At 39.5% G+C, this 15,362-nt stretch overlaps 2 protein-coding genes across 7 annotated transcripts in view; one reads left to right on the plus strand and one right to left on the minus strand.

The window, feature by feature from the left end:
- The window catches only part of GOLM1 (golgi membrane protein 1), a 43,640-nt gene extending 30,322 nt beyond the window's left edge, over positions 1–13,318 (plus strand). For all 5 annotated transcript variants that reach the window (XM_065657734.1, XM_065657733.1, XM_065657737.1 and 2 more), the window contains 5 exons: positions 4,351–4,489; positions 7,345–7,474; positions 8,206–8,484; positions 10,223–10,336; positions 10,673–13,318. In XM_065657734.1, coding sequence (XP_065513806.1) covers positions 4,351–4,489; positions 7,345–7,474; positions 8,206–8,484; positions 10,223–10,336; positions 10,673–10,737 — 727 coding nt within the window. In that variant the 3' untranslated portion in view covers positions 10,738–13,318. The remainder of the gene's footprint in view (positions 1–4,350; positions 4,490–7,344; positions 7,475–8,205; positions 8,485–10,222; positions 10,337–10,672) is intronic.
- Positions 7,495–15,362, minus strand: part of NAA35 (N-alpha-acetyltransferase 35, NatC auxiliary subunit) — a 33,758-nt gene continuing 25,890 nt past the window's right edge. For both annotated transcript variants that reach the window (XM_065657732.1, XM_065657731.1), the window contains one exon: positions 7,495–15,198. In XM_065657732.1, the coding sequence (XP_065513804.1) occupies positions 15,139–15,198 (60 nt within the window). In that variant the 3' untranslated portion in view covers positions 7,495–15,138. The remainder of the gene's footprint in view (positions 15,199–15,362) is intronic.

Raw genomic sequence — 15,362 nt, forward strand, 5'->3', positions numbered from 1 at the left:
TTTTTTCTCTCACTTTGCTGAATAACACTGAAGTGTTCATTTTCTGTTTCTGGATTTTTTTTGTAGCTGTGCAACTGAGGAAAACAAAATTTGCACTCAGTTTTTTGCGGAATTATTTATAGCATGAGCATCCTGTAGCATTCACACAATTCTAGCAGGAACATATATAAATGTGTTTGTTTAGTTGTTACTTGTTGTGTACCTTTAGGGGAGATGTTGGAACATTAATATTGCAGTGTTGTAGTAAGTTACATTACTAACTTTGCGTTGTGTTCTGGTAGTCAGTAGAAACAGACTGATTGTACTTGGTTACATACGTTCCTCTTTGCTGTTACTAAAGGCTTACTTAATAGTGTCATTTTAAAGGCTTACAAATAACCTTTTCCCAACGTGATTATGGGCCTAGAAAAACAAGTATTATTACAAACACTTGAAGTGTTACTTTTAATCTGTCTTCCTTCCTCCCCTCAAATATTAGGAGTGAAAAACCATGTTGCCCTATGTTCATCTTTAGTAAACCTTGGCAGGAGGGGGCACTAGACCTGCTTTTGTGCTGTGCCAGTGTTTCCTCCTTTGACTTGGAGTTGCATGGGTGAAAGTTTTGCACCTTATGTATCAAGTACACTTTGCCCAGTGGAGAGATGAAGAGAGAGTATTATCATATAATTGAAAATGTTATTAAAAGGTGATGGAAGTCAAATGCCTTTTTTTTAACTGCGCACATGGTAAATCATTCTTTTTAAACAATCAGATGTTGCACTGGGGAAGACAGTGATAAAATCAGTTGTGTGTGTGGAACGCATAAGAACAAAATTTGTTAACTTCGAAGACACAAAAAGAATTGTTTTTCTCATGCCTAAGTCTTGAAGTTTCATCTTAGCATTTTTTTGGAGCAAGCTTGGTTAGGATTTACGTGAGTTTACTGTTATAGTCTGCAAAAGGAGTGCATGTTCCTCAGCAGTCGGCTTAGAGAGATACCCTTGATGCACACTGTGCCCGGTGCTGCCTGCCTGCGGTAGAGCTTGTTCAGCAAGAGCTGACTGGCAGCCCTGGCCCTACTCTCCTGCAGCAACCAGAAGGAAACAGAAGCCTCTGGACTGATCTTTGTAGACATTTCAATATTCGGATGCATTTTGACTCCTAGGAGCTTTGTTTGTTACATAGCAGCTTCTTTGGAAATTTGGTCACACGTGGAAAGTCTGATAATTAGTTTGGTATTTGCATCCGTGAGTGCATGAGTAATGCAGGGATGGCAGAGTGGGCGATACATGCTCCTGGAGGGCAGAGGAGCTCTGTTTCTCACGGTGGGGATGGAGGCTGCAAATCCAGCAACCCGGGGGGGAAAAGCTTCACATGTGTTCCTGTGCATGCAGAGCATGTCTGTATGTGGCCAGGTACGTAGGGTAGCACGGGGAGCTCTCGTATGAGCACAGACACCGCTAGCAGCCTCGTCCCGCTACCCTGAGGGCGGAGGTCTGCTGTTGCAAAATGTGCTTGTGTACATGCACACCTACATACGTATGGGCTCACACCAGCCCCTGCACCACCCGTGCCAGCCTGCCCACCACAGAATCACAGAATGTTAGGGATTGGAAGGGACCTCGAAAGATCATCTAGTCCAATCCCCCCGCCGGCGCAGGAACACCTAGATGAAGCTACACAGGAAGGCGTTCAGGCAGGTTTTGAATGTCTCCAGAGAAGGAGAATCCACAACCTCCCTGGGCAGCCTGTTCCAGGCTTTGTCACCCTCACTGAGAAGAAGTTTCTTCTCATATTTAAGTGGAACCTCCTGTGGTCCAGCTTGAACCCATTACCCCTTGTCTTACTGTTGGTTGTCACTGAGAAGAGCCTGGCTCCATCCTCCTGACACCCACCCTTTACATATTTATAAACATTGATGAGGTCACCCCTCAGTCTCCTCTTCTCCCAGCTAAAGACACCCAGCTCCCTCAGCCTTTCCTCATAAGGGAGATGCTCCACTCCCTTCAGCATCTTCGTTGCTCTGCGCTGGACTCTCTCCAGCAGTTCCCCGTCCTTCTTGAACTGAGGGGCCCAGAACTGGACACAATATTCCAGATGAGGTCTCACCAGGGCAGAGTAGAGGGGAAGGAGAACCTCTCTCGACTCCTGTCGCTGCACTCACACCCCTGTACATGCACATATACACACTGAACAGAGAGTTCCTCACCCAGGAGTTAAGAAGGCATTTAACGAGAGAAGGGACAGACTGTGCTGACCAAGGTGCAGCACAAGGCCAAACAAGTACACTGATCTGCAGCATGTTTACATGCCACCAACTCTTAATCCCCGTATCTGTCTCTCTTCTTGTGCTTGTTCCTGCTAGAGATCCGTCCCTTTCCCAGCCTTTGGTCCCTTAATAACTCCTGTGCAATCCTTACATGTTCTACCCCTGCATCCGATCATGTGTCCCCTGCCCTGGTCAGGCAACATCTTGGTCCTGTTGACTCATCTTGATGGGTTTCACTCCTGGACACGGGGGCTGAGGCTGACCTGGGACAGCCCTGGGACTGTGGGGTGGTCTGGACAGGGTGTTCCTTATTCCAAGTCTGCAATTTAGGCTCCTTGTTGCCCTTGTGCCTCTGTGCTCCTTTGGACTCATGGATGTGGGCCTTGGATGGGCTGATGGCTCCTGTGATGGGCCTGGGAGCAGTTGGGGAGGGTATAACTTGGGCTCCATTGTGTGTGCACAGGTGAGCTCTTTATTGCAGAAACTAACTCTGTGTAACCTTGTAAGAGAGAAAACACACATGGAGACTGAATTTAAGAGCACTGTTTTTGCACATTTGAAGTATGTCATACTGATGAGATGAGGTGGAGAAACTAGTGCTGTTCTTGTGCTTCAGAAGCTGTATGCATAAGTACTCAAATCTCCAGAAATCACTTTTAAAAGAAGGGAATTCCTTCACAGATAAGAAATTGAAAATTATGAGGATTTGACACAGATATTAACTTTATTTTCAAGCACAATGTGGGACGAAAGAGCATTTATGAAAGAAAGGTTGCTGTCTCCAACCTCAGGTTTTCTGTTTACTGCATCTTTCTCAAGCTTGCAAACTGAAGTGCAGGTAATTCTGATGTTCTTTTATTTCCTAGAAATTAGTGAATGTGTGCATAACTCAAACCTAATGTTGTTTTATTGTCTCTGATATTGACCAACTTATGAAGCACTGTTTATTTTGATGACTCTTCCATGTAGTAGCATTAGCAAAAACAGAGTTTAGAATAATGCCTTCTCAAGAACAAATGGTAATAAAGGTAATTAATTTGTCAGTTCATAAAGGTAAATAATTTGCCAGTTCATAGCATATCTGTCTACCATTTATCTTCCTTTCTGGATGTGAACTACAGAACAGATTTTTTTGCTTTTAAAAAGAGAGATGGGGTGGAGAAGGGTGCAAGTGCAACAAAAACTAGTGACTTGCTGTCGTAGAGGGCACGTGCCCTGAGAATTCCTTGGATTGGGTAGTACCTCATTTGCAGCTTGAGAAACTGGAACATGCCTATCTGAACCAGCTGCTGTAACACTCAGGGTGTTAACACTCTGCGAGAGCCAGGCTCAGAAATTAATCCCCCTTCTGTCTTAGTTAGGAGGAGGTAAAACTTGCAGTATGTTGACCATTTGGTTGTTCACGGGAGGTGAGGGAGGTCTTGCATGCAGAAAGATGTGTTTGCAGGGTCTGTATCTGGTGGCATACATTGAACTCAAACGCTACGTTGGAGTGGGAAAAAAAACAAAGGGGAGAAAGACAAAAAGGGTTAAAAAAACCTCAACAGACTCCTTTGTCGCTGGGTCCAGCAGGGAAGAGAAGCAGGGTGGTCTCCCACCAAGGCTGTTCCTTGGGCACGTTCTACAGTGCAGGGGGTGCCAACCGCGATGATGATTTTTCACCACATTTTCCTCTAGTGTGATGCACTTCTCATCAGGATCCACTCAGACCCAGCGCTGCTTGTCCCTGTTCACGGTGGGATCAAGGCGTACATCTCTATTTCTGTTGCCATACTAAGAAAGGCTTCAAGGATCAACATTTATTTTTGACTTAACTGAAACTGGTTAGAGAAAGACAAGAAAATTCATGTAGCTTGTTGAACAGGTCTAATAAAAGCAGTCTAAATTAATTTCTTCCAGTAGAGCTTGGACCACCTGCACCATGAGTTTGTCCTGAAGACTTAGGTTAACACCCCATTTTTTTCTTATTGACTTGTCAAATGTAAGCACAGATAATAGAACTAAGAAAATAATAAAATGAAAAAAAATCATTTTACAAAATAACATTTTAGAAGAGGGTGGATGAAAGTTAACGACTGCTCACTCGTTCATGTTTTCTTCAGGTCACAGTGCATCAATCAGATGAAAGAAATAAAAGAACAATGTGAAGAAAGGATAGATGAGCTTGCAAAAAAGGGTAGTGATGTAGCACAAATCCAAGAAAACAAAGACTTCTCAGAAGATTCAAAAAAAGATGGCCAGGTATGGTTTGGATAATTTCTTAAAAATATTTTTCTTTGCAATTCTTAAAAGGTTTTCTACCTTTCTGCTGTCTCCAACTAGCATTAGCCAATCTCCTGAAGTTTTGCACTGCTTTTCTCACATTTGTCAAATGTTTCTGATCTATGGGAAATGAAGTGATTCCAAGGACAGAGCAAGGTGAAGTCCTGCAGGAGACTCCTAATCACTGTGTTTCTGAAATGGGCAGAATTTGGGAGGTGGTGCTGGGGGTGGTGTGGAGCCCATTGAAGTATATTTAACACTGCTGAGCTTTGGCTCACAGCTCCTTTGACCTTGTTAAAGGACTTAGTTGCTTTGTGTGGTGAAGATGTGTGTTGAGGAAAAATAACAGTAATAGTAAATATATAGTAATAAGTAAATAAAAAGCCCATTATTTGGAGATGATACATTTGTTTGTCATACACATGTATCTTGTTTAATGTCAAGATATAAAATACTATTTGGAAAGTTGATGTGGGGAAGACCATACTAGAGGATCAACTTAATTTCTAGTGTGGCTTTGAAGCACATTTTCATTGCAGTTGCTTGCACCAGGTAGTTTTGTTTTGTTTTACGGTTTGAAGGGGTTTTTTTACCATTTCCAATTTGGAAGGGAAATAATCCCAGAAAGCACCTGAGGAGTTTGGCTGAAGCTCCCTTACAGGACAATTTCACTCTCCTGCAACAAGTCCCATAGCTGGAGGCAATCTTTACTCAAAGCAGGCCATAGGTTAGGCAGGGTAGGTTCCCTGTTCTCCTTTTAATCTGCAGATGAAATAACCACTAATATAGCTACGGCCTAAATAAATTCTGTCTGCTTGTGTTCCCCAGTATCTGTGACGACGTTGTGTACACCAGGCTGCAACTTTCTCAGTTGTTTGTTTGCCCAAGGATTCCCACTTTTTGCTTGTGCAAATGCTGAGTTATTTATCGTTAGTGCAAGGTGACCCTGAGGAAATCTCTGTCTGTTTTTACCCAGCGTTTTTAGCTGGAATGATTGCTGTTTGCAAGATGTACATGCTTATGTAATGGAAAGGTCAGAATTAAAATAAAGCTGAGGAAGAAAATGGAGTGTTGGGTGGCAAATATGCAGCTTTTCTTAGAGCTCTGTATTTTAAGGAATGATGTATAATTTTTAGTTGAGGAATACACAACACGTTCCAATTATTATCTTTTTATACAACCACTTCAACTGAAATTTTCAGTATGCACCATTTTAATTTATTTGACACCGTCCCTAAAAATGACAGAGCTAGAAATTTAAGGTAATATAACTTAAGGGCTTTTGCATGTTTAATTAAGAGATAATTTCTTGCTATTAAGTGCAGGCTCTGTATTTTTACAGAAGAATTCATGCCTAGTCTAAAGTGAAAAATGGTCTTACATTTAGTTTCTGAGGATTTCTCCTGTAGAGAGTGGCCTCAAGAGGTTGAATTATTTATAAAACAGAAGCATTTTTAAATACACCATTTTTATTTTAATGACGGAAGATGGAGTTCTTCTGAATATCCTTACTACAATAACCAAATACTCTGGTAATAATGGCTTCTAAAGCTTGTATAAGAGTTAGTGCTAGATTATTTGTTGTTGATGTTGGACTTCATGGTGTTGACCCAAAGTCCTTAGCTCTGCCTAGCTTTGACTGAGCTTAAACATTTTCAAAACAGCCAAGTAATTATGTCCTACAAATCCTCTACAACTTTGTCTTCTTGGTTATTTAACGGCTTCTTTCTGCAGACATTTTCCAAATAATCGTGTGAAGAATTGACACAATGTAGTATTTTATTAACCTACTTAGAACAATGGGTAGCTATGGTCTTACCAGAAATCGTAACAGAAGACTTTCTGTTGACCATATGACTTTCTATACCATAAGCTTTCCTATTCATTTGTATAGTACCAGCTATAAAAGGGTTTACATCTCCACATGTCTGTATGCTTGTAATTTCTCTGTGTCTTTTGATTATTTTTTTTTTTAAACAAAACAAAAAACCAACCAAAAAATCCCCGTAGAACAAAGAGTTTCATAACAGTCGGGTTTTTTTGCACCAAAGCTGGTATAGCACAATGTGGGTTCCAGGAACATTTAATATTCAGTGTTTGTCTGCACTGAATTGACATAGCTCTCAGCCAATTAAATGCTAATATGAGTAAAAGTTGTACATAGAATTTTAATTGCTAAATTGGAAGATCTTCAAGGCGGTGTACATCTTAGTCATTAATCCTCCATCAGGCCAGATGCTGAGAGCAGTCTAGTACCAGTATTTAATACATTCTTAAGTAAGCTCCATCACATTAAACAGATACTCTTGTCTAGTTTGTTGATTTAAGTTTTTCTTCTCTTAATCCTGCATTCAACATAGTTTTAGACCAGTTTTGTACAGGCTTCCTTAACTGAAGTGTTATTATGCCAAAACCCAGTTTACCTGTCCCTGTAGGTTACTAACAGTAGTTAATGCCATCTGTTTTTTGCTCTGCTGACTCTGACACGATAGCAAGGCAACAGTGGAGCAATGTGTGGTGTTACAGTTCTGTGACCCTTGGAGAATAACAGGTAGTATTTCTTGTGAAGTGCTAACAAAGAACAGTAGCCTCATTGACAGCTGCAATTAGATTTGAAGGTGGTATGTTAAATTCTCCCAATGTTTTGTGTTATATAGAAACATCACTGCATACTCAAGATTGTGTGGTACTTCCATCACCTTATTTCACTTCAAATATTTCAGTGTGTTAGGGCTGTTTTTCCCCTACTGAATTCTTACCTGATTTCTACTTCCCTTCCCAAATCTACTGGTTATATAGACCAATGCCTATCTATGTACATTCACTTTATATAGGTCAATATTCAACTGCCAGCCTTGAAGGAAACCGAGATCAAGCAGGCTGACTTGGAACAGCAGAAACCCAATGAAGATATACCTAAAGCAGCACCTACAGTAAAAAAGGTAGACCCGATGGAGGCTAAAGGTGAGATGAAAATAACTGTCTTACTAGTTAAGAACGTTTAATTAAACATTTAAAATCCATTTTTGTACACAAGATTACGGTGGAAGAAGTGACACCGGTAGACTGAACTTTAATCATTTTTTGGGCTGTGGAGAGGTAAAATATCTATTAAAACATTTTTATTACTAGCATTCATACTGGTTCAGTTTTGTTGTAATTGACATGCTACATGTAAAGGAAAATACAAATATTTACAATTCTGTAGTCATATTTGTCATTTAATACCCTGCTTTTGGAAGCAATGATCTGCAAGCACATTTAAAATTTACTTTCTTACTAAGTTTGGCACATCTAGCCTGCTAGTCCTCCCTACGGAGTTAGTTACAAGAAGTAAAACACAGAAACCTGATGCTTACATAGCACACTGCAATTTTTATTTAAACTGCTTGTTTCACCTGCCCAATTTATTAACTGCACATACCAAAATTTTAAGTAGGTAGAAGTGTGAATCTGTTGACAGTAAACAATGTCACAGTAGACTCTACAAAATCTCATTCTTTAGCTGTTCCTAATAGCAAAAACGTGGGTTATCTTCTTTCTCTTTGGAACTGATGTGGTTGAAAGATGCTCTTTCACAGGTAAAACAAGAATTGAATGACAAGGATAAAGCAGTATTTATTCAAGGCTTTTAGCGTGTGCCACCACTGAAAGGCATTAGGATTTTTACTCAGAATCATTTTTATTGTTTACAGAAAGAATAAATGGCCCAACTGACATCAGAAAACAAGAGCCTAAGGCAGAAGAGGAGAAGCTTTCAAGTGAAGTGAAAAACCCACAGGATTCACTCAAGGTTGCTGTGGGTCATAAGGAGATGTCAGAGATGGAGCTGAATCCATCTGAAGATGAGAAACATGTGGCGGGGCAAGATGCACTACAGCCAGCAGCAGAGCAAGCTGCCAGCGAGGAAATTGAGAGGGAGCAGCTCCTAAACTACGATGCTAAGCAGGATGACTCACCCCCTGGAAAGGCTGGTTAGTAGCATGTCATATACTGTTAAGAACAGTAAAGAAATGGAACTGTGGAGTAGAGCACAGTTTCTGCAACAATGGTGGCAGGTGGCCAGACTAAAAGGGTAGTACTACAGTCCCCAGCAGTCTGCTACAGACACGGGTAAAGCTGGAGGCTTTTGTTTGTGCAACATGGAGCTGCCAAGTTGGGTTCTTCTGCATCACCGTGGCAGCATTCCAGTCTCTCTCTCCATTGGCTGTACAAGGCATATGGGGAGATAAGCCTCACAACTTTTTGGTGTTGGAGCTTTATAAGAATCTGATGCATTTGCAAAGGATGAGACGTTAACCACCCGAAGCATTGATGAGAGGTACTACATACTGACGTTTCGCAGACTTTTTATAGTGTGTGTAAATGCTAGCTGTCTCTATTTCAGAATAAGTTAGCATGAGTCAAGCTCAACCTTAAGACTTCAGGTATCTGAAGTTCATTATTGTGAGTCTGCAAAGCTGCAGATCAGAAGTTGCAAAGGTGCCAGTTTGTGGTATTTACCACATGTGACCCAGAACCACGTGTCTCCACAGCACTGAGCAGCATAATATTGATGTTATGCCTAAACATGACCAGAACCTAGACATCCCTCTGCCTGTCTCGAGGAACTTGGTCTCAGGTGGACCTACTAGCTCAGAGTAAACAAGAAGCAGCCTTACGACAGTCAGAGTGGAAATAATGCCTGCGAAAGTGCTGTTTATGCTTTTCTAGTAAACGCATTCATAGAATCATGAGTGATGATGTTAACACTGTTGATAACTTGGCAGGGATAAATAATCTCATCTGCATTGCTAGAGCAGTATTTTCCCAACTGTTCCAAAAAGATGCTGGCCAGAGCAGAGTGTCCCCCAAAGAGATGTGAATACGAGTTACCTAAACTGCTTCTGTTTTAATGGAAATAAATAGCAGAAAGATTAGGTAAAAAACCCACTGAAATTGTGCAAGAAAAAGCTCTGTCATGTAGCCTGAGAAAGGTCAGAGTTTCTGTGAGGTGGAAGGACTAGTAAGATGTTCTTCAGACTTGATCATTCAACAAAAATACCATACCTTACTGATGGGTTTCCTTGTAGCCAAAGGAGCCTAAAGTAGAAAAAGAGTTCTTCCACATTTTTGAGCATCTTCTCTTTCAATAAAAGCTTATTTTAAAAGTTTTAGACCTTTGAGTCTGTAACTGTAAAAATCTGTTTGATGTGGTGGTCTGAACATGGACAACATAAGGACAAAAATTTTCAACCCTGTTTCTAAGCCAGTTACTAATTAGAGGGCTTGGTTTGAGAATGGTCTGAACCAGAGACTCTGATCTCTCTTAACTGTGTCTGCTTATACCTCTATGCCGTTATTTTTTTCTAGCTAGTTAACTGAAAAATAATAGTAGTTTGGCAATCAGAAATAATGTTTCCATTTACAAGAATGTATTCTGAAATTGTTTAATGCTTTTCCTGTTTGTCCATCTGAATGCTGGCTGAATTTTATTACACTTTCAAGATCCCAAAAGTTTCTGTCTTTTATCTAGTTCTTTAGAAAAGATTTACAGCAAAAGCTGCTCTGAAATTTAACAGTTCAAATGGAAAAATAATAGGAAAACCTACTCTAAACAGCAATTAATTCAGCAGCAAAGTAAATCCTGCTGAACATTGTTACAGTAACTGTTTCATGTGCAGATGACCTAACGGTATGTAATAAAACTAATTATTTTTAATGTTTTTCTAGACAAACAGGAACATGAAGCATTGAACCAGGACAAGGATGTTGATTACAATGTAGATGAGAATGAAGCTGAATCAGAAACAGACAAGCAAGCAGCGCTTGCAGGAATTGAAAATGGTAAAAAAAAAATTTAACCTATCATCAGTACCACAGGCTGAAAATTTTAAGCTTATGTTTCCCATGGTATCCTGTGGCAGACATAGCTAGCTAATTTCTGTTTTTTCTTTGAGCTTTCCCTCATGTGGACAGTGTGACCTATTTTCTTTAAAGCATCACTGAAGCTACTGTTTAACATGTGGTGGGGAGGGACAGTATCTGTAGCTTTACTATACAGTACTTAACAGTCCTTTCAGAATGTCTCCTGCTGTGTTCTAGATTTTGTTTTCTAGATGAAGAACTGTCACTTCTGCCTCTTAAGAGATTTCTGTACCTTTTCCTTTTTTTCCTAATTAGTTCAAAACTCTGAAGATACAAAAAACCACGTACTGGAGCATGGTGAAGAACGACAGAGATTGTGAACAAATGAGATTAATGATGCAACTTAGTAACTTCTTCATATAATTGCAGCAATGATAAGAGCAAAGTGATCTGACAATGTTTTGATTATCTTCTCAAGGCTTCAATAAGCGCCCAAATGAGGTGGTATTTTCTTGTGAAGTTTCAATACTGTTACAGTGGTGAAAAAAATAAATCTCTGGAGGCTTGTTTTAAAGCACCTTGACTTCTGCAATGACTCTCTCCTTCCTACCAATTATAAAATTGACACCAGCTAGCAATACGTTTAGTAACTTTGAAGTCTGCCAACTTGTAGAGTCATACTATAATATGTGTGGACTGGTGGTAGATGAGAAAGAGTCCACTACCAAGGATGGATCTCTTTCCTGAGCAATGCAGTAGTGAAATCCCCAGCCTGTTTTTAAGAGGAGCTGAATTACCTTGACAAACCATGGGAAGGATGAAAAATGGCCCATGCTGCAGTTTACTGTTGTGCCTCTTCTGGCACCTTTTTACTGCTATGTAAGTAAGACTCAGAAAGCATGATTGTAGTCCTCAGATATTATGCAGTATGATACATTTTCCTGGGCCTCCTAAATGAAGTTGCTAGCTTACACTATCTGTAACCAGGCTGAAACACTGTCCTGGTTGTGTTCTTAGCTTTTAGGTGTGTTATTAAGAGATTAGCTGGAAGATTTTTCTGAAAGCTTTGTTGGACTGCTGTTCACAAGATCAGTACTATGGTATGGTTCAGTTACGGCTAACTTGTACACATTCAGAGTATAAAAATTCAAACTCCTGAACTTTTCACGACAAAAGCCATCTGAAGCGGTGTGCTACAACTACCCTTTACTCCACCCAGCCACTATCTTCTGCTAAAAAGTCGAAAGGCACATTCTCTCCTTGTAGAACAGCAATCATCTCAGCTGCTCGAAGTGACTGATCTTCTCTGCTAAGCTTTTGAAGAAGGTAAACCAGACCATACATTTATCAGACATCTCAATGTCTCCCACAGTGGGAACTGTAGTTGTTGTGAAGTCCTGTGTTATGCATAATGTTAAGGAAGTTGCATCATGTTGTTAATGTTCAGTAGTCTTTGTCTTTTCTGTAACTTGTTGAATGTAAACTAGAAACTAGTTTACTTGTGATAACCTAGAAATACTCTCTACTACCACTAAGGCACCCTTAACTGCAGTCCAGTCTGCATGTTGTGTACATGTACCCAGCTGTTTTTAAGGTTGTATTCATATCTGTTCTCAAGACTGACACCTGTGTTTGGAGCAATCTTTGTGAGTGTGAACCCACCTCTGTTGAGACAGCACAGGAGCAGGCAGACACAGCTAACTTCCCAACTAGCAATTTCACTTAAGAAAATACTAATTTGTCTTGGGTTTGTCTTAATGCACTTCATTTTGTAACAACTTTTCTGGTGTCTCATTCCTCAGTGTACTAGTTTACAACTCCTGTACCTTAAGATGCCTAAATATGCAAATGGAAGGTTGGTTGTTTCGTGTATGAAGAGAGAGAGCGGCAGAGCTCAAGTCAAATGGTGCCTATTAAACCTAAACACTGATCACTGACAGACTTGCCAGGCGTAACTTGAATTCTTCTGAGAATGTATGTGGCTTCCATGAGACTTCCATTACTGAACTCTTGTTTACCCTGTGTCTTTCATTTAAATTGGACTTAACTGGGCTGGGCTGCTAGTCAATATAGCAGGGAAAACAAATGCTTGTAAGCAGGAGACAAAAGGAGGTATAAGCATCCCTTCTAACTGACATGTATTGGGAAACTTGGGCTATTAAGGTGTTTTTTTTTTTTTTTTTTGCAAATGATGGTATGTTTTAACATCAAAATGTTTACCTGTATTCTTGAGTGAAAGGGGCATTTTCTTAGGACTTCATCTGCAAACAGTTTTATAGGTGAGATTATGTTAATCAGGAATTTAATAGTGATTGTTAAAAAGCATATGTTGTGTAAAATGTACAGTGAAACACTGTATTCAAGTTGAATGAATGGCTTTAACTTGATCCTGGTAAAATCCTGAACAAAATCCTTAGGGTAATTAATATATTGCTAGAGAATTCTTTTAAAATGGATTGTTTTGCCTGTATTTCTGTACAGTACACAACCTGACTGGGCTTCTCACTAGCCAGCTAGATCTTGTCCTCTCCAAGAACAAGACCACCTTTGTACTAAGCACACTTGTTACACCTCTGATAGGAGGGGTCTGAAAACCTGCTGTTCAAAAGCATAAAGGAATACAACCTTATTCTCAATGGCTTCAACTGCTACAGGAATGTAACTAGGGTGGTAGATTTCTAGTATACAAGGGGCTTGTCTGTATATCTGGTGTATAGAATTTTAAAATTAAAGGACTTTTTAGTTGAACAAAACAATAGATTCATGTAATAGATTCATACAGTTTATGTAGTGTTGTCTATCACTATAATTTTTAGTTGCATGAGGCAAGAAAGGTTCCTTTGCTGTAATGATCTTGGGGATAAAATAACACTTGTTCTTGGTTTTTAAAAACTAAGCCTGATACATTTTAGATAAACATTTTAAAATAAAGATAATCTTCCCTACTGTGTATTTAACTTATTTTGTATAGTTCATCCACTTCTAATGTTAATGTAAATGGGAAAGATGATTGTTCCTGTTGTGTGGGTGTTGGTGGGTTTTTTTGGTTTTGCTTTTAGTTCTATAAATCATGCGGAACATGGATTTCTCTTATACTTGCTGCTTCTGTTGGAGAAACCAAAGGCTGTCCTTGGCCTGCTGTCATGTTGTTCAATATTTTTTAAGATATGAAAAGTTTTTGTGATTGTTTACAAGAAGGCAGCAAAAGCCAGAAAAATTCTCAGTGCCTTGCACTAGAACCAGTTTGCCATCTTTACAACTACATTTTCTAGGATATTCATTCCTTTAACAACTATACAGAAGTATTCAAGTGTTTTAATCATGATAAGCAAACATGTAAAATGATCAAAGGACTGGGAAGACACCATATGAGGAAAAGCTGAGAGAACTGGGCTTGTTCAGCCTTGAGAAAAGAAGGCTTAGGGGAGACCTCATCATCATGTTCCAGTATTTAAAGGGTGGCTACAAAGAAGATGGAGACTCCCTTTTTACAAGAAGTCATGTGGAAAAGATGAGGGTTAATGGATACAAGTTACTCCTGGGGAGATTCTGATTGAGGGAAATTTTTCACCAGGAAGTGGTGGATTCCCCAACATTGGACACTTAAGATTCAACTGGACAGGGTGCTGAGCCATCTTGTACAGATTGTGCTTTTGCCAAGAAGGATTGGACCAGATAATCCTTGTGGTCCCTTCCAACCTGATATTCTATGATTCTATGATTTTTAAACTTCTTTTTTTCCCCCTCTTGCAATGGAAGGTTGATCAACACAACAGCTTACCTCTTATTTCACATGTACAGGAGGAAGAACTGCTCCAGGAAAGAAAGAGTAGGTTTGGGGCTTCTCCTGTTTGGCATTTCTACCTATATCAAGCATTACAGAAGGCAGTAGGATCCAGCATCAGCATCACAGTTAAAGCAAGACAATGAAGGTCATGCAAGAGTTGACTGAGCAATGGAACAAATTAGCAATCCCTGCTTTGCAATGGCAAAGCAAACACAGGATTGAAATAGAGTTGCAGAATAGTTAAAATAGACTCCTAGTGTCTTGTGTTCCTGTGTTGCTAGTGGCTGTTACAGTGTTAGCAATGCAGATTCTCAAGTAGGTTGAGAATAAAGACAAAGGAACAAACTGCAACAAGAACTAACTTACTCCACTGCTTGATGTCTTCAAGGACTTCTACATTTGAGACAAAATACCTCCTAGACAATTTACTTCAGTAAAATAAAAGTCACTAAATTCAGTGCAGGAGGAGATAAATGACTAGTTTCCACCAGCTCTCAATTTCTGTATTGTTTTAGCTTACAGGACTTGGCAAGAAAAGAATTCAGTCTTTCTGACAAAGTGAAAAATACGGAAACTCAATCTTTCCAAGTGGTTTTGTTCAAAGCAAAATTTCAGTAGCTCAGCTGTGTGTATCAGACATGAGGCTTTACTGTTTTATTTTTCTTGAGTCTCAAATGTTATTAAATCCCCAAACCACCACATTCTGTCAGAGCTCATTCATTAAAATGATTTATGATTAAAACATGTAAATAATTCAGGTACAACATTTTTCAATAATATAGTTGATTAAAATCCACTTCACCCATAAAACTATGCAAACCACTTTAAAACAGCAGTTATCATTCAGATCACGTAAAAAAAGCAGACTAAAAATATTCCATGTAACAGTACTTTTATCCTGGGGATCCCTCTCAGTCTGGGTGCAGCACTAGATATTCCATCCTATAGCTGGTATCTGTATGTTTCAGGTATCCTAACAATAATCTCTTGCCTTTCAAACAAGCTTCACAACTGGAAAATATTTATGAGGGGAGAAGTCAAATTCTGGAGGAACCTAGAAAGAAAATATTTTAAACATTACACAGCAGTACTACTGAATTTAATCTCAAAATAAGGGATACCCTGCAGATAGAAAGAAAAACTTTTAAGCAGCAAAAGACTGAAGAAAAATAATCCTAGCTCCTTAAATTAGTATCTGAAAAATATTTTGACCCAGTT

This window comes from Caloenas nicobarica, chromosome Z (assembly GCF_036013445.1).
Source record: "Caloenas nicobarica isolate bCalNic1 chromosome Z, bCalNic1.hap1, whole genome shotgun sequence".
Lineage (NCBI taxonomy): Eukaryota > Metazoa > Chordata > Aves > Columbiformes > Columbidae > Caloenas > Caloenas nicobarica.